The 27,181-nt window shown below is 42.0% G+C and overlaps 1 protein-coding gene across 3 annotated transcripts in view; it reads left to right on the forward strand.

The window, feature by feature from the left end:
• Sec23ip (SEC23 interacting protein) overlaps positions 1-27,181 on the forward strand; it is a 49,975-nt gene that overhangs the window by 2,514 nt on the left and 20,280 nt on the right. For all 3 annotated transcript variants that reach the window (XM_055608846.1, XM_055608845.1, XM_055608847.1), the window contains exons 2-12: positions 3,981-4,510; positions 6,896-7,103; positions 8,897-9,090; positions 12,189-12,278; positions 15,564-15,684; positions 19,087-19,176; positions 19,789-19,930; positions 20,976-21,184; positions 22,415-22,533; positions 22,974-23,126; positions 24,730-24,825. In XM_055608846.1, coding sequence (XP_055464821.1) covers positions 3,981-4,510; positions 6,896-7,103; positions 8,897-9,090; positions 12,189-12,278; positions 15,564-15,684; positions 19,087-19,176; positions 19,789-19,930; positions 20,976-21,184; positions 22,415-22,533; positions 22,974-23,126; positions 24,730-24,825 — 1,952 coding nt within the window. The remainder of the gene's footprint in view (positions 1-3,980; positions 4,511-6,895; positions 7,104-8,896; positions 9,091-12,188; positions 12,279-15,563; positions 15,685-19,086; positions 19,177-19,788; positions 19,931-20,975; positions 21,185-22,414; positions 22,534-22,973; positions 23,127-24,729; positions 24,826-27,181) is intronic.

Raw genomic sequence — 27,181 nt, forward strand, 5'->3', positions numbered from 1 at the left:
CTTCCTTCCTTCCTTCCTTCCTTCCTTCCTTCCTTCCTTCCTTCCTTTCTTCCTTTCTTTCTTCTTTCTCTTTCCTTTCTTCTTTCTCTTTCTTTCTCTTTCTTTCCGAATCAAGATCTCTCTGTTATGTAGCTCTGGCTGTCCTAGAATTCCCTGTGTAAACCCGGCCGACCTTGAACTTACAGAGATCCACCTTCTTCTTCCTCCTGAGTTTGTAACAAGTATTTTCTACACCTTAACATTTCATGATTAGAGATCTCTTTAGAGCATTTCCAGAGACAAAGGAGATCCCATCTCCTTGGAAGCAACAGTTAATTGCTTCATTGGAAGAGACACCAGAAGCAGTTTTATACATTCAGCAGATACAAACTGAACAGCTTCTCTTTGTCAGGCCCTGTTGCAGATGTCAAAGGAGCATGGACCAGACAGTTCTGCCCTTTTCTTCGGACCAGTGTATACATACATGCAAACATCTGATTACATATGCTATTGGAGTACAGGTTTAAAACAGCTGGAGAAGGGATGGTAGGCTGTGAGTCTCAGCCTCAGAGTCTCATAGGAAGTGATCTGAGCAGAGCTTGAAGGATTCGTATAAATGAGGGAGTCTGGAGGAATGAGAAAAATCTGCAGGCCTGGCAGGAGTTGGTGGTGGGTGGCATAGGGCAGTATGGATCTCTTCTCTCTCCTCTGCTTCCCATCCTTCCGCCCTCCTCTCACCTTCAAGTAGATCACAGAGTAGAGTGTACGCAGACAAGTGCTCTGTGGGCCTCATGTGCTGTGCTGAAAAGTATGTACTCTGTTAAACTATGTGGGGAGCCTTTGGAGGGTTTTTGTTGTTGAGGGTCTCACTGTGCAGCTCTGATTGGCTTACAAGTTGCTATGCTGACCAAGTTGGCCTCTGTCTCACAGAGGTCTTCCTGCCTCTACCTTCTAAATGCTGGGGTTAAAGGCAGGGACCAACACACCTGATCTCCTTTGAAGGATTTTTAACAACACAATGAAATTAGAAGTGTGTTTTAGAAAGGCTTGAATTTTCTAAGATTTCATTGGAATATGGCTGATTGTCACAAATGTGGTCAGTTTGTATTCCTTGTATGTCAGGCAGGAGTAGGTGGTGCCCTAGCTCAAGTGAGCCACATTGAGTATCAAGGGCAGGGGACAGATGGAGAATTTTTATTTTGTTTTTAAATTTTATCACACAGAGGATCAGACACAGTCTTGCACACTCTAGGCAAGCATTCTGCTATTGAGGTGCATGCCATGGCAGAGATATTTATAAAGTTATGGAGGCTGGATTATCAGCTCTGTGTCAGTGTCAAGGTCCACGCTCTGCAACTGCCATGTAGTAGGTACTGCATTCATGGTTCTTTAATGTTTAAAGGGCCTATGAAAGGTCTGAGAATGTCAGGTTTCACATTGAAATCTGGAAAGTTGTCGGTGAACTATTTGAGAGGGGCGTGGTTAAGATAAATTCAGTGTGAGGCTTACTAAGTTTGACACATGTGACCGGATCTGTCAGAAGTATTGGGAAAATTGTGGAACCCAGGAGTACAGTCACTTTGAGACAGATATGGGAGAGTCAGAGGTGTAGATTACTTGTTAGGGCTGTGGGTCTAGATCCATTTGTCTCTGTCTGGAATTAGGAAGTGCTCCTGGGGTGAAGCTTGCAGTGTGTTGAAGTCAGTATTTCATTTATGATTGGTGCTAGTTAGAAAAATGTTTCTTGTACCAAGTCAGTCTCAAGTTCTCTTATTGAGTGAGAGATTCCACAACAGGCTATTTTTTGTTCGGGAAACTAATACATAGTTCTATTCTCTAGTCCTTCTGGGACTAGAGAATGATGGAGGTAGAGAATGTATTAGAAAAAGTAGAAGTGTGTAAGCAGAGGAAGGGCCCTGAGTAGGAAGGCATTTTCTCTTTAGTAATAAACTGGTGATAAGATCTTTTTCTTCCTCCTTGAATTTTTAAAAGATCTTTTTCTTCCTCCTTTAATTTTTAAAAATTCTTTATGCTAGAAGTGGTGGCACAGGCCTTTAATCTCAGCACTTGGATGGCAGAGGCAGGTGGATCGCTGTGAGTTCAAGGCCAGCCTGGTCTACACAGAGAAATCCTGTCTTGAAATTATTTTTATTTTTTATTTTTTAGATTAGGTTCAAGTGTGCCGCCTTCATCAGTGTTCTAGAGAAGCTGGGACTGTAGGCATGTTTTTGGAATAGTGGGGTTCCATCGTAGTCCAGAAAGACAGCCCCAGACACGGTATTCTGATTGTCGTTGTGTTTTGGGCCTTATGGCCAAACCTGGGGAGTGGAGTCTCTTCACTGAATTGGTATGTGAAGTGTAACTGGAACAAGCTGGAAGCTGTGATGGCAGGATGACCATGAGGTCACAGAGAGCCCAGAGCTTTGGCAGTTCTCCAAGGTCAGGGACCACAATGTGCCTGTGTGCTGGGAGTGGCTCCCCAGATCTGATGGACTGTAGCCTTCCAGCAGTTGCAGATAAGGGTGGCCAAAGTAAGGGAAGGAAAGATTAAGAGGAAGCTGAAAGCTGTCTATCAAAGTAGAGCAAGGAAGCTTAGGGTGAACGTGAATTAGTGACAAATGATTCCTTGTAAAGTCCTTGCTAGGGGAAGAGAAGAGGTGTTGTTTAAGCTGAGAATACAGTGAAGATAAAGTTGGCCAAAGGGAAGTGGGGAGATCATCCCTTAGAAAAATGAGTTTTCTAGAGACTTACCACTTTTTATTTGTTTAAAAATTTTTCATTCATTTGTTTACTGTGTGTGTTATGAGTCTCGGAGGGTCAGAATAATTTGTAGGAATTGGTTCTCCTTTTCTGTCCTGTTGCTTCTAGGGCAGCCAGCTTTATCTGCTGAGCTGCTTTGCTAGCCTGTGACTTGATATTCTGTAATGTCTGAACGTCTAATTATGGTTGCTGCTTACCTTTTAGAGATTGCAGTTAGTGGATAACCTATATTGCCTTGGGAACACAAATAGCACATGCTTGTTGTACAGTAAGATCCCTGACATTCTTGTTTACCCAGCTAATGCTTGTACTTTAATTTCTTCTTATGATTGTAGAAACAAAATTACATGTTTAGGTATATGGTAATATTTGAATTCTATCAAGAAAAGATATTCAAAATATATAAAAGTAGGTACAGATTTGCTTCTTAAAAAAATCCTTTATGTAGCCAGGTGTGGTGGCACACACCTTTAATCTCAGTACTCCTGAGGCAGAGGCAGGTGGAGCTCTGTTAGTTCAAGGCCAGCCAGTTTATAGAGTGGAGTGCAGGACAGCCAGGACTGCACAGAGAAACCCTGTCTCAGGGGGAAAAAAATCCTTTTTCTAGCTGGGAGTGGTTGTGCACATCTGCACGTCTGTAATTCCAGCACTGTAAGTTCGAGGCCAGCCTGGTCTACAAAGTGAGTCCAGGACAGCCAGGAATACACAGAGAAGCCTTGTCTTGAAAAAAACCCCTTTATGTAAACCTAAACATTTACAAAATAAATATTTTTTTAGAAAGGATACAAAACAGGTTTTTTTTTTCTTTCTCTTTTCTTCTTCTTCTTTTTTTTTTTTTTTTGAGACAGGATTTGTCTGTGTAGCCTTGGCTGTCCTAGAACTCACTCTGTAGACCAGTTTGTCCTCAAACTCACAGTGATCCACCTGCCTCTGCCCCTTGAGTGCTGGGATTAAGGTTACGTGCCTTCAAAAAGTCATTGTTAACAGTGACTGTCTCTGGAAGGTGGGCTGCTGGACAGATTTATAATTCTGTGTACTTTCTAGTTTTTCTTATTCAAATAAAATTTTCTTTTGAAATAATTTAAGAGAAAATTTTTTAAGGAAAAGTTTTCCTTTTTTCTCTGTAATGCAGAAATACAAATTAGAATAGCAAAGTAAGCGGTGTAAGGCTAGGCCTGCGTAACAGAGCCTGCGCAGAGGGTGGTGTTGCTCCTAAACCCCTCTTTCCTGTTGTGTTGCAGAGGACTCCACAGATGTTGGTGAGGAGGACAGCTTCCTGGGGCAGACATCTACCCTCACCTCCACCCCACAGACGTTCAGCTACTTCTCCCAGGTGTCCAGCAGCAGTGACCCTTTTGGGAGCATTGGGCAGTCGCCCCTGACGACTACAGCAGTGTCGGCTGGACAGCCAGCGCTTCCCAGGCCCCCAGCCACTCTTCCTTTTACAACTGGGTCCCAAGATGCGCCCGACACATTTCCACCGTCTGTTTCCAAGGCTCACTATGGCGCCACGCCTTCCTCACAGATGGGAATAAATACCTATTTGCCTTCTCAGCCAAGCAGTCTCCCTCCAAATTTTGGGAGCCCTCCGCAAGGAATTCCTCAACAAGGACATAACCCATACCGCCACACTCCCGTCAGTAGCCGGGCCAATCCCTATATTACACCTCCACAACTGCAGCAGTGCCAGACGCCAGGCCATCCCTCCTACCCTCCGCCTTCTGGACCCCCTGTGCAGACGTACCAAGTGCCGCCAGGACCCATGCCACCGGTATTTGAATGTCATACTAGTTTTCTCGTTCATCTTCATGACATTTTAAAAATACTTTTTATATTAAAAATGCACATTTGAGATTTATTTATTTTTATTTGCGGGTATTGTTGTTTTGTCTGTATGCCATGTGTATGCAATGCCCTTGGAGGGCTGGGACTAGTGTTACAGGTGTTAGTCAGCATGTGGGTTCTGGAATTTGAACCTGGGTCCTCTGGAAGAACAGTCCATGTCTTTAATTGCTGAGCCATCTCTCCAGCTCAACTTTATGCAGTTGAACATGCACATGAGGATAATATATAATATATATATATATATGTATGTATGTATGTATGTATGTATGTATGTATGTATGTATGTATATAACGGGTGTTTTACCAGAATGTGTGTCTGAGGCCAGGCCCTGTGGCGCATGCATATGATCCCAGCACTCAGGGAGGCAGAGGCAGGCAGATCTCTGTGAGTTTTATCTACAAAGCGAGTCCATGACAGCCAAGGCTACACAGAGAAACCTGTCTCCAAAAACAAACAAAAAGAATGTGTGTCTGTACATCACTTGTGTACTTGGTATCACAGGGAGCCAGAAAAGTTGGTCAGATTCTCTAAAATTGGAGTTACAGATGGGAGTTACTGGGTCCTGGGAACTGAACCCAGGTTTTCTGCAAACACAGCAAGTGCTTTTAACACTAGGCCATCTCTCTAGCATCAGCAAAAAACGTTTTTAACAGAGGACTATGGTATGTTGCTGGTCAAAGCCCAGCTGTTAAATGTAGTAGGAAGCACTCCCATTGAGCTCTACCCCCAGTTGGTTACCTTTTCATCTTGAGACAGGATCTTTCTAAATTGCTTTGTTTGGCCTCAAACTCTTTCCTGCCTCAGGCTCCAAGTAACTGGTATCGAATATATATGACACAAAGGGTTTTCTTTGTAAACTGCAGCCTTTGAAGTAAACATTCTTTTAAAAGGAGCTAATTGGAGGCCAGCAAGATGGCTCAGGGTAAAGGCACTTGCCTTTACTGAGGATCTTACTTAGATCTCCAGGGCCCATATGATGGAAGGAGAGAACTGATGTCTACAAATTGCCCTGACTTCCACACTTGGCTGTGGCATAAGCCTGCCACCCAAACCAACAAACAAGTACATAAATATAAAATTTGTTTTTAAAGATAGCTATGGAATGGCTCATATTCAAGTTTATATTACCTGTTTATTGGAGGAATAGTTGATTTTAATTGCCAAGGTACATGCTAATAGCCTCAGATGGTAAATGTTAGCTAGGGACAATGTCAACTGCCAGCTGCTTCTCCTAATTATACTAGTTAGTGAAAATGCCAATCCTGCACGGTTCTATTTTTTTCTTTTTTTTGAGATAGGGTTTCTGTTTGTAGCTTTGGCTATCCTGGAATTCATTCTGTAGATCAGCTTTGAACTCACAGAGATCCCCCTGCCTCTGCCTCTTGCCTCCCAGTACTTGGGATTACAGGTGTGTACCACCACCATTTGGCCCTCTACTAATTTTTTTAATGTTTATGGAGTTTGTTTGTAGCCAGTCAACTTCTTGTGTGTGTGTGTGTTAGACTACCATTTACACACTTAGAAATGAAATGGCTGGCTCAACAAGTCTGGATGTTGTAAAGACTTAAAAATGATGGGGACCCATGCAGGTCTTGTGCATGCTGCACACATGCAAGCCGTACCAAACCCCAGCTCTGAGGAGAAGCAGGCACCAAGTTCCACCCCTAACCAAGAAGCTGCTTGTGTTTGATAGCTGCTGGGCGAGGGAGCGGCAGTTCTTCTGGCGTGACATGGCTGTATCAGCCAACTCCAGGGCAAGCCTCATGCTCAGGAGTAGCTGGCCGACACACAGTGAACTGTGTGTGCTTTTTTTATTTGGGAATTTTTTTGTTCCTGATTTTAAGAGAGAGAGGGAGCATGAAGTAGGGTGAGTGGAGACCTGGGAGGGGTCGGAGGGAGAGTGAGAGTATGGTCAATCTATATTGTATGAAAAATTTTAAAGTAAAAATTTCAAAATTGTGGGAGACATTGGTGGGTGCCAGTTTGCCAGTAGTGTGCAGAAGTGTAGTTCACTTTGCAACTGACTTGAAGTTTTAGTGCACTAGTTTTTGTTTTTTTTTTTTCTTCTGAGACAATTTGTACACAGTCAGTTTGTAGCCTTGTTTGTCCTGGACTCTCTTTGTAGACCAGGCTGTCATAGAACTCACAGAGATCTGTCTGGTGCTCCCACACCCAGCTTTAGTGCACTAGTTAGGACATGAAGTGTCACCTAGAAGTACATGTCCGATATTATTGATGCCAGTTTGATTCTGAAGCAGTTATAGAATTTCTGTTTGGCACATGTGACGGTCTTAACCTTGTTCCCTACAGCTTCCTACGGCAGTGCAGTCACCAGCACAGCAAGTCCCTGCCAGACCTGCAGGACCCCTTGTACAGGGGCCAGCTCCTTTTGTACTTCAGAACCAGTATGAACCTGTTCAGCCCCACTGGTTTTACTGCAAGGAGGTAGAATATAAACAGCTATGGATGCCTTTCAGTGTGCTTGACTCTGTGAATCTTGAAGAGATCTATAATTCAGGTGAGTACCCATCCTGCATTACTCTGCCTCATTTGAGGAAGAGAAAGAATGAAGGGCATTTATCCATGGTCTGCTTTTTTCTTTTTTTGGTTTTTTGAGATAGGGTTTTTCTGTGTAGCCTTGGCTGTCTTGAACTTGCTTTGTAGACCATGTTGGCCTCAAACTCAGATAACTGCCTCCCTCTGCCTCCTGAGTGCTGGGATTACAGGCTTGTGCCACTGCATCTGGCATGGTCTGTTTTTTTCCAACTGTCAAATTCCTTAATCTGTTTAGTTCTCCACATTCCACTTAAGATAATAATACTAATTAATATATATCCTGAGTTATTGAGAAAAGTATTTAAAAATATAGCTTAGCAATTTTTTTTTTGTTTGTTTGTTTTAGCTGACATAGTGGCACACTTTTATCCCAGCGCTCAGGAAAGGCAGATCTCTGTGAGTATGAGGCCAGCCAAAGCTACATAGTTAGACCCTGTCTCAGCAAAACAAAAACATAACCAAAAGGTTGTTTTAAATCAGAGAGGTGAAGTCGTTACATAATCCAAGTTTTAGTTTTCTGTTCTTTTTTTTGTGGTTTTTTTTTTTTTTTGGAGACAGTTTCTCCTGTAGCCCTGATTGTCCTGCACTCGACGAGTTTTCTTATTCCCCTTACTCATTTGTAGTTGTGGGACATGAAGTATTTCCTGTGGATCTCTGGGTTGTAGAATGCTGTGTGAAAAAGGTGTTCTGAGGCCAGATGAGTTTTGGAAATAATTACTTTCTTGTTTACCTCTTAAGAGAGATGCTACCCAGGTGTGTAGGCTCTGAGCAGTCATGTAGCATACAAATACGATTATTTACCTTAATATTATTTGATTACGAGACTTAAACATCAGTCAGTATTTTCTAGCAGTGTACTTCCCGGAACATTTTGGTACATTGATATCACTGCTGTTTTGTTGTTTTGAGACAGGGTTTCTCTTCGTAACAGCTCTGGCTGTCCTGGATTCATTCTGTAGACCAGGCTGGCCTTGAACTCACAGAGATCTGTCTGCCTCTCCTGAGTGCTGGGATTAAAGGCGTGCTCCACCACTGCCCAGCTTGTTTTACTTTTAAAATGGGGTCACATTCAGCCTAAGCTGGCCATGTACCCAGAATTATCCAGAAACTCCCAGTCCTCCTGACGCTGTATTTCAAGAGCTGGGATTACAGGTGTATGGCAGTACATCTGGTTTGATACTACTACTTAAAAAAATCGTAAACAGTTTCAGTTATTTCATGATTTTGTTTTTAAAACTTGCCCTGGCTCTTTGTTTCCACTCAAGAAGAATCATGCTGCATGGCAGCTCACCTCTGTGATCTCAGTACATGGTGGGCTGCAGCAGACGGACTGCTGGGAGGTTGAGGTTAGCCTGGGCTACAGAGTGAGACTCTACCTCAAAAGTAAACAAACAAACAAACAAATAAATAAATGTCATGATTTTGAGCAATACTGATTACCTTGGGTTTTTAAATAAAAATTATCTTTGAGGGGCTGGAGAGATGGCTCAGTGGTTAAGAGCACTGTCTGCTCTTCTAAAGGTCCTGAGTTCAATTCCTGGCAACCCACATGGTGGCTTACAACCATCTAAAATGTGAACTGATTTCCTCTTCTGGCGGGTGTAAATGCAGAGAGAACACTCATATACATAAAATAAAGAAATTAAAAAAAATTATCTTTGAGTATTAAGTAATAGCATCATGAATATTGTTGTTATTTGTATTTTCAAGTGTGCCTGGTAACATTAGGAGAAAATGTCCTCTCTTGGTTCCTAGTGCAGCCAGATCCTGAGAGTGTGGTCCTAGGCACAGATGGAGGACGCTATGATGTCTATCTCTATGACCGCATGAGGAAGTCTGTGTACTGGGAAGAGGAGCCAGCTGAAGTGAGACGCTGTACTTGGTTTTACAAGGGGGACACAGATAGCAGATTTATTCCCTACACAGAGGAGTTCAGTGAAAAACTAGAGGTATGAATGTTTTATTTCTTTATATTTTCTTTATAAAACATAGGGGTGTATGCAAGAGAGGTTTCCGTGGCACCACTCACCTTGGAGATGGCTTTACATGCAAGGTGGCCTGTTGTAAAAGGCTGGTTTCAGTTGTTGTCCTACTGCCTAGTCCTGGAAGCTCAAGCCTCCATACCCTCTAACCTAGGCCTAGAATGTTTTCAGCCACTGAGAATTACTGCTGAATATGCTCACTCTTTCTAATTCTTAGTGAGCTCTGGGCTGGCTGGTTCAACTCAGCTGTTCAGGCTCAAACTCTCTCCCAGCTAACTTATTCAATCTGGCTTTTCTTTTGGCCCCTGGGAGTTCTGCCTGGCCTCAAATTAACTCCAGCATCTTTTCTAATCTCCTGGCGCCTGGCTCGTTCTGTCTTCACCAATGTCTAACTTGTTCTCTTACTGCCTCCGCTCTCTGCATTCCACATTAAGTAGCCTTCCTTTCCCCTCTCCTCTTGTGAGAGTCGGACGTATCCTTTCCTGTCAGATCTTTCTCTGATTTGTCTCTTTCTGCCACTCAGTTAGACATCACTTTCATTATGGTGCTTACTTCTACAAACAGTCTTCACCTTCATTGTTTGGGATTAAAGGTGTGCACCACCACACCTGGACCTAAGCTTTTCTTTACCTGAAACTTGCTCTATACCAGGCTGGCCTTGAACTCAGATCTGTTTGCCTCTGTCTCCTGGATTAAAGGCATGTTTGTATTCCAGTTGGGTCACCTTGGATGTGATTCCTTGCCTGAGCAGCCATGGTCTGAATTAAAATTCCTCTACAGCCTGTCTTGATTCTAGTTAGAAAGGAGACTGATCTTTAAGGAGTGTAATCATTCAGGAAGTGGTACACTTAACACAGTCCTGTGTCTCAAGCTAAGACTATTTTTGGAGGGGACACATTCCACATCTACTACAGTGCTCATACACAGTTATGAGCCTTCAAACACAGTTAGGTAGAAACCAGGCATAGTAGCACTTGGAATCTCAGCTCTGTTGAGGCCAAGGCAGGTTAACATGAGTTTGACACTGCTCTGGGCTATAGCAAGAGTAAGTCAGTCTGTCAGTCTTTCTCTCTTTCTTTCTGAGGCAGGGTTTCTCTGTGTATATTCTTGGCTGTCCTAGAACTTGCTCGGTGGATCCCTGTCTCTGCTTCCTCAATGCTGGGATTAAAGGTGTGTGCCCAAAACCAATCTCTTAAAGCATGATTTTTGGAACAGTTTTATGGCATTTATTTATGGTGCTCTCGAATGTGTGCAGTGGTGCATGTCTAGAGGTCAGAGGATGTACCAGAGTTGGTTCTCTTCCTTCCACTGTATGGGTCCTAGGAATGAAACTTAAGTATTTAGGTTTGGTGGCAAGTGCCTTTAACTAACCACTGAGCTTTCTGGATGGCCCTTAAAGTATAATTTTAGTTCACTAAGGGGAAATATGTAGAAGGGAACTCATACATAGAGCTTAATTTTGAATCTAAATAAATAACTAAAGATACACTATAATTGTTGGTTCTTTTAGGTAGGGTCCTACTGTAGTTGCAGTATTCCAAAGTCCAATGTTTCAGGCATATTTCTTTGAAGCTAAAAGTACAGTGTTCACGTGTGCATATCTGAAAGCAGAGTAAGCACTTTCTCTTCACTGTAATGATAATATTTGTGTGGGTGGAAAGGCTCTAGGCTGGGGTAGCTATTCAAGTGTTGCCCATTGCATCAGCATGAGGCCCAAGCTTCTGCCCAGCTTTCTAAGAAACCCACTGCCTCAGTGGAGGCAAAGGAGGGTGGGAAGTGAAAAAGAGATGATTCATTCATTGTATAGTTGATCCTGTCCTATCTGAGTACCAGGACAAAGAGTGTAAGTGTTCTTGATTTGAAATGCTTTTGATTTTATAATGACAAAATTGTCATTATAAAAACATAGAAAACAAGGTGAGCCTTTAGAAATACCATTAACTCGGTACAAAATCAACTGGGCACAGCGGCCGGTAAATCGCTGAGTCTGCCTGATCTATATAGCTAACTTGAGACCTTGTCTCAAAAAAAAAAAAGGCTGTGGTCTGTGGGCACATACCTTTAATCCCATCACTTGGAAGGCAGAGGCATCTCCAAGTTCCAGACCAGCCTGGTTTACAGAGTGAGTTCCAGGACAGCCAGGACTACACAAAAAAACCTTGTCTTGAAAAACCAAAACAAACAAACAAAAAATTAGTACTGGCTGCTTTTACAGAGGACTTGAGTTAATTTTCAGCATCACATGGCAACTATAGCTAGTAACTCAAGTTCCAAGGATTCTGACATCTTCTTTTGACTTCTGAGGAGACAAGGTGTGCATGTGGCACACATACATACATGCAGGCAGAACATTCACATACATTGAAAAAAGGGACCTCAGGTGCAGAGCTAAATGCTCTGTTTTTATATTTTCAACTCTGTACAGTCTCAGCATCAGGGCTGTTTGAGTACTAGATGAATGTCTCCTTCCCCTCTACCCTGAGGTACTGTTGAAGTACTAACTCCCAGTACCCATGAATGCAACTTTGTGTAGAACTAGGGTGTTATAGATGAAATCAGTTGAGTAGTGTGGCCCTTAACCCCATATAGCTAGAGTTTTCACACATAACAAACAAGACAGATATGATTAGATAGACAGCATGCTGTGGTCTGATAACGGCAGGGGTTGGGTCAGCCTGTGCCAGAGAATGGCCTTCACTGTAGCAAGCCAAGGAGGGATGGTTCCGTGCAGGTTTTATAGGGATTGGTGTGCGGCTGTCACCTTGATATTGGAATGGTGGCCTCAAGAACTATGGGACGGTAAATTCACTTTATACCACTCAGCTTGTTCAGCCCTCAGAAACTGATACGCTGTCTAAGCCTCTGTTATCTTCCCCATGTAGTGGAGATATTGCCTAGGAGTGTGTGAGAGCAAACGCTGGGGTGATTCGTTAGATGATCGAAAGTCCAGCGGCCAGGAGAGCAGACCTACGGTCACTGCTATGTCCCCAGCATAGTCTGATTGTCCTCTGCACTGTCGATGTGATTCAGATGGACTGCACTGCATGGTGCTGTTGTCTCTGCAGGCCGAGTATAAAAAGGCTGTAACCACCAATCAGTGGCACCGCAGACTAGAGTTTCCAAGCGGAGAGACCATCGTGATGCACAACCCAAAGGTGAGCTGCTTTCTGAGGTGGTGGGAGGCCCACGTTAAAGTTAATCTGCTCTATCCGTGATGTGTCTAATTTTTAATGTTTTTGCAGTGATTTTTTTTTTAAATAAATATGTTATTTTTTAATTTTATGTGTTTGTTTATTTTTTGAGACAGGGTCTCTTTACCTCATTCTTTTGTTCTGAAACTCACTGTGTAGACCAGGCTGGCTTTGAACTCACAGAGATCTATAGAGATCTACCTGCCTCTGCCTTAAAGGCCCAAACCACCATGCCTGGCAAGTGTGTTTTGAAATAATTATTAATAATGGAACTTCAACTTTTTTTTTTCACAGAATTTCTGTTTGGGTGACATGTTAACTGATACTGAGTGTCACCTTAGAAGAAGCTTGGCAGATCTGCACTGGGCTTGATGGAGCCCACTCTTTCTACAGAGGGCCAGAGAAAACACTTAGGGCTTGGCTGGCTGCTCCATTGAGCTAGTAGCTCTGTCCTGGGGATGGGGGAGACAATTTACAAACCAATGGGTATATGGAAAATAATAATAATAATAATAATAATAATAATAATAATAATAATAATGTTTTGTGTTTTTGAAACCAGGTTTGTCTGTGTAGCTCTAGCTATCCTGGACGCCGCTTCTTTGACCAGGCTGGCCTCAAACTCAGAGATTGGACTGCCTCTGTCTCTCCAAGTGCTGGTGTTAAAGGCATGTGCCACCAAAGCCAGGCTGAAAATGTTATTTTGAACAGCTAGTATTGATCTATACTGTGAGACTTATTTTGCTTACTCATTCTGTTTATTTTTCTTTTAACCATTCAAGGAAAATGCACCCTTTTAAGTTATAATATCTCTATAAACTTTTATTTCATTTAAATAATCAATGCTTAATTCTTTCATTTTCTATAATTGTTTTCTTTAGTTCCAAGTCCTCCCCTATGGCTGTATATACTATCCAGGGTCATTTCAAATGAAGCAAAGTTTTGCAAAAGCATCTAGCATTGGGCTTAGCCTATAGTGGTTGGTCAGAACATACACTTTTTAATACATTTGTTTATGTTACAAAACATTATTAAAAAATTAAAAAGAAGCTCATGTAGTATGTAATCCTTACTGATACTGAAATAAAAATATAAATAGTATGAAAGATATCAAGTAAAAATGAAAGCTTCTTCCTCTCTGAATGTGGTGTTACATGTATTTAATCCCAGTACTTGGAGGCTGAGACATTGAGATCTCTGAGTTTGAGGCCAGCCTCACATAGTGCGTTCTAGGCCAGCTAGTGCTACATAATGAGACCCTATTTCAAAGACAAAACAGAACAACAAAAAACCTCCTAGGCTCCACTTTCTATTGTGGGTTACTCTCAGAACCTTTGTTTTTATATACCATCCTGTATATATTTTTTAAAGAAAAATTTCTGTATGATACAAAGCTGAATTAAATCAGTTATTTTAATAGAATATATTTCATCTTAAAAGGTTTTTTTGTTTTGTTTTTGTTTTTTTAAAAACTGGGCCAAGGTGGTACAAGCCTTTAATCCCAGCACTCAGGAGGCAGAGGCAGGTATATAAGGCCAGCCTGGTCTACAGAGTTGAGGGTTTAGGACAGCCAGGTGTCCCGACCCTCGGGACTTCAATGAGTTCCTAAAGGGGGGAGGGGTGGAAGGAATGGGAGGGCAAGAAATGCAAGGAATGAAGCCAAGTCTGTTTGTCTGATCAAGGCCTCGTTTATTAGAAATTTTTACCCAACTTATATAGGGAGAAGGCAGGAAAGGGGGAAGGTTTAATTACTGCTGCAGGAGATAGGAAGAGTGCTTTCATGGCTTGAATATTGCACCTGCAAGATACCATAAGGATGTTTTCTTAAGATATCTCACGGATGCTCTAAAACTAATAGACGGATGTCCTCACAAATCTATCACCCATGATTTAGGGTCCTAGGTAACTCTTTCACTAAATAGCTTTAGGTCTTCACTAAATGACCTTTGCTCACTATTGGCTTTGGCTTCAGTAAATAGCTTTGTCTCCACTAAATAGCTTTGGCTCACTATTTGACTTTGGCTTCAGTAAATAGCCTTGGCTCCCGGCAGCCAGGGATACACAGAGAAACTTTGTCTCAAAAGACCAAAAAAAGGTATGCTTTTTGTTTGTTTGTTTGTTTGTTTGTTTGAATCACCCAATTTTTGTCACTGAAATGGAATTTGTAAATTAATTGGGAATTTTGCCATTTAAAAGGATTCTTTTTGCCTTAGATATGTTTTTAAGACAGATTCTTTCAGATAATTTGTACAAACTTGGAATTTTACCTTAATTTTTAAATCTTATATCTGTACACTCTGTCTCTCTGTCATTTATAATCCCATCCCCTTTTTATGCTGAGAATCAAACTCAGGAAAAGAAAAATCAGTATATACTGCTTTTGACTTAGGTGTATGATTTTCCAGCATTATCATTTGAAGTAGTGATATGTTATTTTGATGGTTAATGGTAGCAAGACTTTTACAGAATTTGTTTGGGGACAGTTCTACTTCCTTTATAATGTCTATACTGTGAAGCATAGAACTTTTCATATTAAACACACTACTATGAAGTAGGCTTAATGGTAAATTCCTATAATCCCAGCACGTGGGAGGCAGCAGCAGGAGGATGGCTTTAGGTTTTGGTCCAACTTTGTCTAGATAATGAGTTCTGAGCAGGTCAGGGGATGTGGAGTGAGACCGTGTAGGCGTGCTTTAAAAAGCAAAAACCAAAAACTTTCATTTAAGTTTCTTTTATCTCTTTCTTCCAACTCCACCCCAATTCCTTCTAACACCCCAACACCAGGTAGGAGAGAAAGGATTAGTGGGAGAGGGAGAGCAGTTCTCTTAGCTGCTTCCTGCTGGTTAGGGTCGCCCAGTTCCTTGGAGCCAGCCCAATCTTCCTTTCAGGAGATCTCCAACAGCAGCAACCAGGAGCAGCAGGGAGTAAGCAGCAGCAGCCTTGTTCTTTCTTGGAACTCCCACACTCTTTGGGCTCTGGCATTTATTTTCTCCTCAGAGTCCTCAGATTTAAACTATCTACAGCTGGCAAAGACCTCCTTTCAGAGCCCGCATGAAGCAAATAGTCTGCTGCTGTGGACCATCTGAGTCAGTCCCACATCCCACACCTGGGACCAAAACAAAAATGTGTCTATATCTACAACAGACCCCATCTTGAGGACAACTAACTCCCCCCGCCAACAAATACTGCTTAGCCTATAGAGGGAAATAATTTTTGCTAATGAGGCTGTCATAATCTTGTGTCTTGAAGGTTATTGTCCAGTTCCAGCCTTCTTCAGTGCCAGATGAATGGGGGACAACACAAGATGGACAGACAAGGCCCAGAGTTGTCAAGCGTGGAATTGACGACAACCTTGATGAAATTCCTGATGGTATGTTTAGTTTGCTTAAGAGGAAAGTCCGTTTGCTGGGCACATTTCTACCTTTTTAAATGACTGTCCCTCCTTACATTTTAGATATGTTTATTTACTTACTGTGTGTGAGTGTTTTGCCTGCATATGCTTAATTTGCAACATGTGTGTGCCTGGTGCCCACAGAAGTCTTGGAGGGATTCAGATCCCCTGGGAGTTAGGTTGGTCCTGAGCCACCATGTGGGTGTTGGGAACTGAACCTGGGTCCTCTGCCAAAACAAGCACTTTGAACCACTGGGCCATCAGTCCTACAACTCTTTGTTTTGATACAGTGTCTCACTGTGTAACCCAGGCTGTCCTGGATCCACCTGCGACTGCCTCCTGAGTGTTGGGATTAAAGGTATGTGCTGCCATGCTCTGCTCATGGAAGATCAGCCATTACTCTTTTTATCTTTATATGAAAAGGTTTTGAATTATTTGTGAGTGTTTTGTATAATGTGTATGCATGTGTGTGGTATGTGTGTGCCATGGCATACATACGGAAGTCAGAGGACAGTTTTCAGGAGGCAGTTTGGAGCTCAGGTGGTCAGGCTCAGTGGCAGGTACCACATTACATTCCTGTATAACTTTTTTTGAGACAGAGTATTATATAACCCAGGTTCACCTTAGACTTGATATGTAGCCAAGGAAGGCTTAACTCCTGATCCCCCTGCCTCTACCTCCCAAGTGTTAGGATTATGCACTTCACATCACAATTACATTACTTTTTATGTCTTTACTTTTGGAATTCTGTTTAAGATTAAAATATGTGTGTATGTATGTTATTTTGAAAAAGTGCCAATTTTGGGCATTGTGTTTTTTTTTTAACATTTACTTATTTATGTATTTATATATATGGTGCTTTTTCTGCATGTATAATGCACACACTAGAACAGGCATTGGATCCCATTATAGTTGAGATGGCTGTAACTCATCATGTGAGTGCTAGGAATTGGAAGATCAGCCATTACTCTTAACACTGAGCCATCTCTCTAGCCCCTGGGGGTTGTGCTTGTAAATCTTGCTTGTCTGTGTTACTCCTGTAGGAGCTAGCAAGCTTTTTCTATGGACAGATGAAATGATTTCTGACTTTATAGATGTTCTAGTTTGAGCTGTATTGCTGTGATAATTACCATAACAGAAGACCCCTGGGAAGGGAAGGGAGTATTTCATCCCATGACTTACAGTCCCTCACTGAGAGGGGTCAGGGTCAGAACCTGAAGTAGAAACCATGGAAGAATACTGCTTCCTGGCTTGCTCTTTGGCATACGCTTACCCAGCTTTCTTTGCACCCAGAACTGCCTGATGGGTTCTGTAAAACATTTTGTAAAGATAGGCGGTGGTCAGGATTTGGCCCAGGGGTCTTGGTTTGCCAACCCTGTGCAGGGATGTATGCTTAATTTCCTCTAGCAAGTCTTTGTATCGTTTATTTTGAGGTAGGTTCTCATTTAGCCCATGCCGGTCTTAAACTTGACCAAGTGTAGTCAACACAGACCTTGAACTCCTGATTCTTTTGCCTCTATCTCCCAAGCACTGGGATTACAGGCATGAGCCATCATACCCTGGGTTTTTGGAGGATTGTTTTATTTATTTATATTTGTTTTGAGACAAGACCTCACTGTGTATCCCTGGCTGGCCTAGAACTTGATATGTAGAATCAACTTGCCTAATTCCACAGAGATCTTTCTGCTTTAGCTTCCTAAGTGATGTGATTATAGCTATAAGTGACCAAACTTGGCTTTTTGAAAGATTTATTACTATTTTTTTTTTTTTTTTTTTTTTATTCATGTGTACACATGCTTGAGGGAGCCAGAGGAAGGTATCACATTTTCTGGAAGTGGAGGGGAGGTATAGGCAGTTGTGAGCCACATGATACGGGTACTGGGAACTGAACTTGGGTCCTGTAGAAGAGGAATAAATACTCTTAACTTATGACCCATCTTTCCAGCTTAGGACAGCTTTTTACTGTGTAGCCACAGCTGGCCTAAAACAGCAGTTCTTGTTCGGCATCCCAAGAGCTGGGGTTACAGACGTGCATCACCACACTTGGTTTTCCACTTTTATGCCATTGAAGAGGAAGTTTTATTTTGATATTACATATACTTTCATTGTCTAATAAAATAAGATAAATTGGTATTATGAGATCTGGATGTAGTATAGAAAAATATATTTAACGTGGCGATATTTCTTGTCGTAGTTACTGATCTATTGTTGTGAAGAGACATCACACCCAAGGCAACTCTTATAGAAGAAAGTATTTAGCTGAGACGGTGACACATGGCTGTAATCCCAGTACTGGGGGAGACAGAGGCAGGCAGATCTGTGTGAGTTCGAGGCCAGCATGGTCCATAAAGTGAGTCCAGGACAGCTAAGGCTACACAGAGAAACCCTGACTCGAAAAACCAAAATTAAAAAAAAAAAGTAAGCGTTTAATTGGGGGCTTGCTTTCAGAGGGTCATGGTGTGACCCATTATCATCATGGTGTGGAGCATGGCCGCAGGCAGGCATGGGCCTGGAGAAATAGCTGAGCGCTTTAGATCTTGTTCTGAAGGTAAAGAGAAAGACTGGGTGTCATGTGCTTTTGAGCCCTAAAGTCCATTCTCACTGACAACCCCCCTCCAAGGATACACATCCAATTCTTCCCAAACAGTTATACTCCCTGGTGACCAAGCATTCATATATGAGCCCATGGAGGCCATTCTTGTTCAAGTCCTCCTCCGAGAGGTTTGCTTTGTTGTGCTTGGAGATAGGGCTACAGTGTAGAGCTCTGATTGGCCTGGAACTTGATACATAGACGGGCTAGCTTCCAACTCACAGAGCTTCACTTGCCTCCGCCTCCAAGAGTGATGGATGGGGCTGAAAGTATGCAGGACCGTGCCTGGCCCTCCTAGAACATTTTTGAGTTTAAGAGGAAGGACTTTGGGAACAAAGATTTTAAAGTTTTATATTGTCAGATTGCTCGTCCTTGTCAGGCTTAGTGCTTTGGGGAGTTTTTTTTAGTTTTGTTTATTTTTTGGTGCAGGGGATTGAGCTCAGGGCCATGTTCATACACACTTTATACTACGGAGATACACCTTCATCACAGTCCTGTGGAGTTCTGAAAAGATCACACATTCTAGAAGATCCATAGGTTTATGAAGAACAGGTAGAACCTGTTTCCTCTCCCTCTCCGTTTAGTTTGGCATTATTTGCTAAGATAGACAGATTATTCTCATTTGAAACAGGGTAATGAGAGAGATTTGTTTGAGAGGGTAATGGATTTCTTTGGCTAGTTTATGATAAAAATGCTATCAAGAATTTAGCAATTTAATTAACAGTACTAAATCCTAGCTTTGTGTATATGTGTATCTGATGGTGATGGTTTTCATTATTTATTTTTACTAGGGGAAATGCCTCAAGTTGACCATTTGGTGTTCATGGTACATGGCATTGGGCCTGTGTGTGACTTGCGCTTTCGAAGCATTATTGAATGCGGTGAGTCACAGTTCATTCTTAGCCGAATCTGGGTACCGATAGAAGGGCTCTTTAGTATTCAGTTAATGATGGTTCCTGGCTGAGGGGACTATGTAAGAGCTTTCTGTGGTCAGTAGGGGTCTGCTCTGATGGTATGGCATCCTGGATTCTGAAGAGCTGAAGGCCATCATGAGAATCGTTTGAGCATTCTGGCAGCCGCCTCCCTGGCTGAGCACTTGCAGCACATGTTGCCTGCCTGTATCCTTCAGCTCTCACAAGCACACCTTTGGGCGTGCGTGGGTCGCTGTGATCTCTAGTGCTAGGTGGCGAAAGGCCTTGGCGGAAGTTAAGTTCTCGACTGTCACACTTGGTTCTGGAACCTGATGCTGAGGGGAGAGTTTGATCCAGTGTTCTGGCCTTACCCTGCAGAGGTGGTTTAAATTGTTTAGGCCTCAAAAATGACGAAATTTAAAAAGTACTTCCGATCAGTAGGGTGTTTGTTCATTTACTACTTTTTCATCGTTTTTAAAAAACATATATCTTTATTTTATTCAAAATGCCAGCACAGTTCAGTTAATTAATTAGCTGTCAAGCTAAGATAATCTGTTTATCTCCTGATTTTTTTTTTTTAAGTGGATGATTTTAGGGTGGTTTCTCTCAAGTTGCTGCAGACACACTTCAAGAAGTCTGTAGATGATGGGAAAGTCAGCAGAGTGGAGTTCCTTCCAGTTCACTGGCATAGTGCCTTGGGAGGGCATGCCACAGGTGTTGACAGGTTTGTAGAGTTTAATAACTTGATTTTCAGAGTAGTTACAATTAGAGGCAAATTAAAATGTAATGCAAAATGACTTTTACCAGCTTCAGCAAATAAGGTTCTTTAATGATATACTTGATGTGTTGAAATGCTAGTTGTACCATTAATATCTGGCTGTTCTCTGTGTATATCTGTGTGTTTATTCCTATTATAAATACTTAAGGATGTAGGAAATTTTAGACAACATGAGTTTATTTTTGGTTCTGGAAATTGAGCTCAGATTCCAGGTGTGGTGAACACACCTATTTTGGATTTAGATTTATAGTTTCTTGGTGGGGAAGCTGTTAAACTGTAGGTCGTTTAACACCCCGAGTATCAATGCCACTAAATGCTAGCAGCACTCATAGCGGGCCCTGTGACAGAAATTCCCCATTCACTTTTGAATGCTCCCGTTTCAGAACCACAGGGACAGATAACATTTATGCTGCCATACGTGGCCAGTAGCATGTTTCTAGATTAACCACTGTGATGTGTTGGGGCCTGTGTTCTCGTGAAGCTAATCCTGTAGACAGCATCTGGCCACGTTGGACTGAGCTGTGAGGTACTTGCTTCCTCAGGAACTCACAAGCTGCCCTACAGAGCTTTGTCTCAGCTCACTCTTCCCATCTTCCAAGTGTGACAGCCTCTTGTCTCTGCCAGCCATAGCTTTTGTCAGGCATCCTGATTTTCAGTTAGTCAGAAGAAAATGGGACAGTAGTCTTTTCTATTTAAAATTGAAAAAGTCAAGTCCTCACACATGACATAGAAGCCCATTATAGAATCTTGAAATTTAGAGTGTAATTATGGCACAGATAACTTTTTTCTTTTTTTGCTTTATCTTGGTTTATTTATGAATAATTCTGCCAACAAAATCAGCTCTTAGTTAGTCTGAGACATCTACAGGTTGATTGTACTAATTAACATATAATCTATAACTTTGTACTTTTTTTTCAGAAATAAAAATCTAAAGTGTTAAAAATCCAGAGGTTGAAGGTAACTGACAATAACTTTTTTCCTTTTAAAACAGGAATATCAAGAAAATTACCTTGCCAAGTATTGGTCGATTTCGGCACTTTACCAATGAAACTCTGCTAGATATTTTATTTTACAACAGCCCTACCTACTGTCAGTCAATTGTGGAGAAGGTGGGAGTGGAGATAAACCGGCTGTACTCGCTCTTTATGAGTCGGAACCCAAACTTCAAAGGAAAGGTCTCGGTTGCAGGTCACAGTTTAGGTAAAGCTGCCTCTCATAATTTTAGATGTGCCTGTTTGGTTTGTTCGGATGTTGCTTTGTGTTTTTCTGGCTGCAAAACTTAAAGAGCTTGGGTTTGTGAATAGAGGATGAAAGTTTTGAGTTGAGACTGCCTTTGCTCTTCATGTCCAGTAGCAGAGGAAGGCTTTTTTCTTGTTGCTGTTTTAAGATTTCATTTACACGTATGTTTTTTAATCTGTTGAATGTATGCCATGTGTACGTGGGTGTAGTTGGAGGCCAGAAGAGGGTATCTCATCTCTGGCGCTGGGGTTACAGGTGCTTGTAAAGTGCTGAGTATGCAGCTAGGAACCGAGCTTAGGTCCTCTGGAAGAACAGGATGCAGCAACCACTGAGCCATCTCTCTACCTGTTAGGCTGTGTTTGTTTGTTTTGTCATTAGATGAAAGAGGAATATTGTTAAATATTTATTTTAAAAAATGTATAGGCAAAGCTGGCCCATGTAATTTCAGATTTGCTTGTTTGGTTTGTTGAGACATTGCTTTGTGTTTTTCTGGCTAGAAAACTTGGAGCATATACAAGACACACATGTACACGCATGGACATGTGTATTACAGCATCTATGTGTAGGTCAGAGGACAGCTTTGTAGGGTCAGTTCCCTTCCACCTTTACATTGTGCCTTAGTTTGCTTCCTATTGCTTTGCTAAGCAGCATGCTGAAAAGCAGTGTGGGATGGGGAGGGTCTCTGAGTTTACAGCTGTAGTCAGGGCAGGACTTCCTGGGTACACAAGAACCTGCAAGCAGGAGCTGAGGTAGAGACCGTGAAGGGATGCTGCTTACCGACTTGCTCCTCCTGGCTTGCTCAGCACACCCCGGGATCACCTGCCCAGAGAGGACACTGCCCATGGTGGGCTGGGCCTTTCTACATGAATCTTCACCAGTCGGAAGAGGGTGTTTTCTCGGTTGAGGGTTCCTGTTTCTGATGACTCTAGCTCCTGGCAGGCGGACAAAAACCTAAGAACCAACACACACGGGCTCTGGAGATCTAGCCCAGGTTGCTAATCTTCCATGGCAAATACCTTTACTGGTTGTGGCGTCTCGCTGGCTCTGATTGTCAGATTTTAATCAGTAGTTCATCTTCGTATGATTTCTGCCAGAAACTGAAAATAAGCAGGAGGATTTACTTGGTTTAGAAAAATACTGGGTGTAACTTCGTTGTAATGCACGTTGTTAAAAAGCATATCTTTTTCTCAGGTTCCTTGATACTGTTTGACATCCTGTCTAATCAAAAAGATACGCATGCCTCTAGGTCTCCGGGCTCTGTGGCTGTTTCAAATGGAGTGATGAAACAGCCAAGTTTTCAGGAAAAGCAGGTAAGTCTGTATTTACCCCGTTGATGTTGAAGGTTAGAGCTGGAGCTGAGCGAGTCTCCAAAACCTGTACTGTTTCCCGTAACTTTTCAATTGTCAAAATACATTGAGGCTCAGGAGTGCAGTAGAAGAGTTGGGTATCCTTTGGAGGCTGCACAGGAAAGACGATGAGTTCAGAACCAGCCTGGACAACATAGTGAGATGCCATCTCTAAAAATATGAGTTTCTCACTTTTTCTCTTATGGATTATAAAGTAAATGTGAAGGCTTAGGATTTCTAAAAGTACATTATAGGAAATGAGTACATTTGCTAAATGTATATGCTTTAAAGTCCAGGTGAAAGAGTCAAAATGCTAAAATTACAATTACTTGTAGAGCAAAATAATTTCAGGGGACATTTTGTGGGACTTTTGTCTGTATTATTTTCTTCTCCTTTGTATTAAGATACCTGAAGAGTCAAAGCTGATGTCAGATGAGCCATGTGACCTTGACGTTGAAAATGAAGAGCCTCTGACTTTGCATGGAACCCTCGAAGCACTAAGCCTGTTTGATTATATTAGCACTTTTGAAAAGGAGAAGATTGATATGGAATCTCTGGTACTAATAATAACCTGATTTATTTTGTTTAAAATTATTGTTCCTTTGTGTAAGCTTAAAAATTGAAGAATGATTTAAGCGCTCTTACATCAGAATTTATTCCACAAAAATCCAGAAACGTAAATTTTAAAAACATAAAGTAAAGGGGTTCTAGGGGAGAGAGATGGCTCAATGGTTAAGAACACTCGCTGCTCTTGCAGAGGACTGGGGTTTGGTTTTCAGCACCCACCTGAGGCTCATAACTGTCTGTAACTAATTCGAGGATCAAGTGCTGTTTTCTGGCTGCTGTGGGCACCAGCATACAAATGGTGCACATACATACACCCAAAGAGCACATTCATATACATGAGACAAATGTAGCTTTTTTAAAATAGAGGAAGGTAATTAAAGATGAGACAACCCGGAAGCCATACGTGAGCAAGAATGTCAAAGTGGTGAATAACATGACAGTACCTATTGGCCAGAGATAGATTAGGGAAAATGCCTGGACACAGATAAGAGAGCTTTGGTAGTCGGCGAAAACAAGGGCAGGATTTGTAGGAAAGAACGTAACAGTGCCTTGGAAGAACAAGTCCAGAATGCCAACTAACAGTAACATGACACTGGTGTCAACCCATCAGTGATAAGGGGTCAGTGATAACGGCCCGTGTGGCGAGGGTGAGGAGTAGGCACTGTTGCACTCTTGGCGCGGAGGGTATAAATGGCCATAAAATTGTGTGCCCTTTGCCCCGCCAGCCTTACTGCTAGAGTTGTTTTCTGTAAAGAAGGCTCTGGGGACCCCTACAAGGACACTCCCTGAACAGTTTTTAACACTGTGGGGCCTTAGCGGCCGCAGCGCACACAGACAGGGTGCTGGTGAAGTCATTTTTGTGCAGCCCTGCAGGAGGACTCTGCAGTTGAATGACAGATGTCGTCATGATCTGTTAGGGACTGGGGGAAGGAGAAGGGCTGGAGGCTGACGTACACGCTGAGCAGCATGTTGTATGCGTGTGGGGGATTTCTGCAGGGAAGGTAGATGGCTGGCAGTGGTCGCTGAGAGGATTGGGTGGTTGGGACAGAATGGACAGGGAAGATTTAAGGGGAGAGATTCATTGTATACTTGACAGTATAGCTTCAGAACTTTGCATGACATAAATATATTTTCTCTTAAAAATAATTGAATTTTTTTTTTCCAAGATAGGGTTTCTCTATCTTGTCCTGTACTAGTTTTGTAGGCCTCAAAACTCACAGAGATCCACCAGTCTCTGCCTTCCAAGTACTGGGATTAAAGTACTCAGCCACCAACCCTGGCTCTAAAAATAATAAAATTTTAAATGAAGAGGCTAATTTAAAAAACAACCTTTTTTTTTTTTTTTTTTTTTGTGGTGCTAGGTATTGAAATTAGGGCCTCACACGTACTAGGCAAATGTTCTACCAGTAAACTGAGGCCAAACATTGTAAAGCTTAAAAAAAATCCATTATTTAAAACAGAGAGCCCTAGATTTTTGATATTGATAGGCTTTTTGGTTGATTTAGTTGACTCTGTTAGTATTGTCTGCACCCCACTTTCGTCTCGTCTGTCTCTAGATTGGTTAATCAATGTGCTCTCTGTTTCCCTTTAAAGCTTATGTGTACAGCTGATGACCTGAAGGAGATGGGGATACCCCTTGGGCCCAGGAAGAAGATAGCCAATTTCGTAAAACGTAAAGCAGCCAAACTGGTAAGGCTCATCTCTGCCCGCAAGAAAAATCAACAGTTTGTAACCTGTCCCTCCCACCTCCTTTTTTAAAAGGCAAGATCTCATGCTATAGTCCAGGCTAGCCTAGGGCTCATGATTCTTTTGCTTCAGCTTCCTGAACACCGCGATTATAGGTGTGAGCCACTGTGCCTGCCTCTCATTTTAGAACCTTGCAGTATTTGGTTGGGTAAACTATTTAACTTTTACCTGGAGCACAGTAATGGAAGCCGAGCTTCCAGTTGGGCCTGGGCTTATGTCCACATTGTACTAACTGAAGGACTTGGTGTTCCTGGGACAGAGAGAGTTCCCAGGACAAAGGGCTTTGCATTTTACTTAGTTTATTTAAGAATTCTTTAGAAGATTTATGTGTATGGATGTTTGTCTGCACGTGTGTGCGCACCATGTGCGTGCCTGGTAGAGAGGTCAGAAGACTGTGTCACATCTCCTGGCACTGGAGTCACAGATGGTTGTCAACCACCGTGTTGTGCTGGGAATTGAACCAGAATCCTTTGCAAGAGGAACAAGTATTCTTAACTGCTAAGCCATCTCTGCAGCCCTAGTTTTCATTTTAAAACTGACAGTTGAGGATTTCTGTGTGCAAAAACTTGTGAAGTTCTGGACAAATGGATGAATGAGAGGCTCTGACTGCTGGGGAAACTGCTTACTAACAGCACACTCATGAGCACTGACTTGATTTCTCTGGTCCTTGGTTTTTTTCGTTGCTAAAATGGGAGCCAAGTGCTGGCAGGATGGCTCAGAGAATAAAGGTGTTTGTCACCAAGCCTCCCTGCCTGAGCTTGCTCTCACACGTTATCCTCCGACCTCCATATGCATATTGTGGGATGTGTATATCCGTTTCTTCTTCACACACAGAGATAATACAGTTGAAATAAAAACGACTAAAGTCAGAACTGTAATTTCTTTCCTCAGAGAGTAGAATGAGCATGAAATAGTATACATGACTTGTTTAAGAATCTGTCATGTTAGAGTTTAGCACATACTCTTCCCGTTGGTCTAAATTTCATATTTTTATTGAGAGGGGTCTCATGTATTCTAGGCTGGCCTCACATGACCTTAGCTTCTAATCCTGCAGTCACCTTGCCAGTGCTGGGATTGCAATCATGTATCACCATGCCTGGTTTATGCAGTACTGGGCTTCGTGTATGCTAGAGAAGTTTTATACTGACCGAATTACATCCCCTATACTTTTAGCTTGCTTAGAAAACTAAAAACACTAAAATGTCTTTCATAAGTCACATTATCAAATTTCATGAACTTGTATTTTCTATAGTGAATGAACTGTTAAATATGTTGGCTCTTTCCTGCCTTTTTTTTTTTTTTTAAGTTTTTTATTTATTATACATAGTGTTCTGCTTGCATGTACACCTGTACACCAGAAGAGGGCACCAGATCTCATTATAGATGGTTGTGAGCCACCATGTGGTTGTTGGGAATTGAACTCAGGACCTTTGGAAGAGCAGCCAGTGCTCTTAACCTCTGAGCCATTTCACCAGCCCTTCTTTCCTGCTTTTAAAAATGATTACTTTCTGTATCATGCTGGTGGCTAGGGCCTGTCTGATGATATGGAGACAAAACAAACAAACAAACAAACAAGCCTTGAAAATCTTAAAGTTGAGAAATTCACTATCAGCTGTCTTGTATTTTTCCCCTCTTATAGATTGAATTATGTTTTTACTTTAGTAGCAATAAATCCCATGGTTCAGTGTCTAAAGGACATGGCTGGAGAACCTGTGCAGGCCAGGGGAGTGACTCTGGAATTCACTTGTTTACAGTACACAGAGCAGAGGGCAAAGCTAGAGGTGTGTTTTGAAAACTATCAGAAGCAGCACTTGGAGTTTTTCAGTTACTGAGAAAGATGAAAGTGGTATAAATTTGGGGTGGGATGGGAAGAGAACAACTCACAAGACGTTTTAGATTAAGAAAAGCTGTGAGATTATGAGGTGTCTTTCCTTTTTCCTGTATGTTAAATAAATCATACTCCAATTCCAGTTCACGAACTTGAATCTCTCAGCAGTCTGTGGGCAGATCCACAGACATGATCTTATCCCAAAGGACAGAGAATGATCCAATATTACTTGATGAGAATGTTGGTCCAGCACAGGCTGTTTCAGGAGTGTGCTGGCCTTCTTCTGTATGTAAGCACAGTTGGTTCTCCATATACAGAAGTGAGGCCAGGCCCGTGGGCAAGACAGACAGGGATCGAGAAGTGACATCTTCAGGCTCTCTGCTTCATGTCCTTAATTTTTTCTGTAATAAAAGATTTAAAAGTAGAAAAGTTCTTTGAAAAGCTTCTAGAAGGAACCTGTTTTATAAATTG

This window comes from Psammomys obesus, unplaced genomic scaffold (assembly GCF_907164565.1).
Source record: "Psammomys obesus unplaced genomic scaffold, mPsaObe1.curated_primary_1811, whole genome shotgun sequence".
Lineage (NCBI taxonomy): Eukaryota > Metazoa > Chordata > Mammalia > Rodentia > Muridae > Psammomys > Psammomys obesus.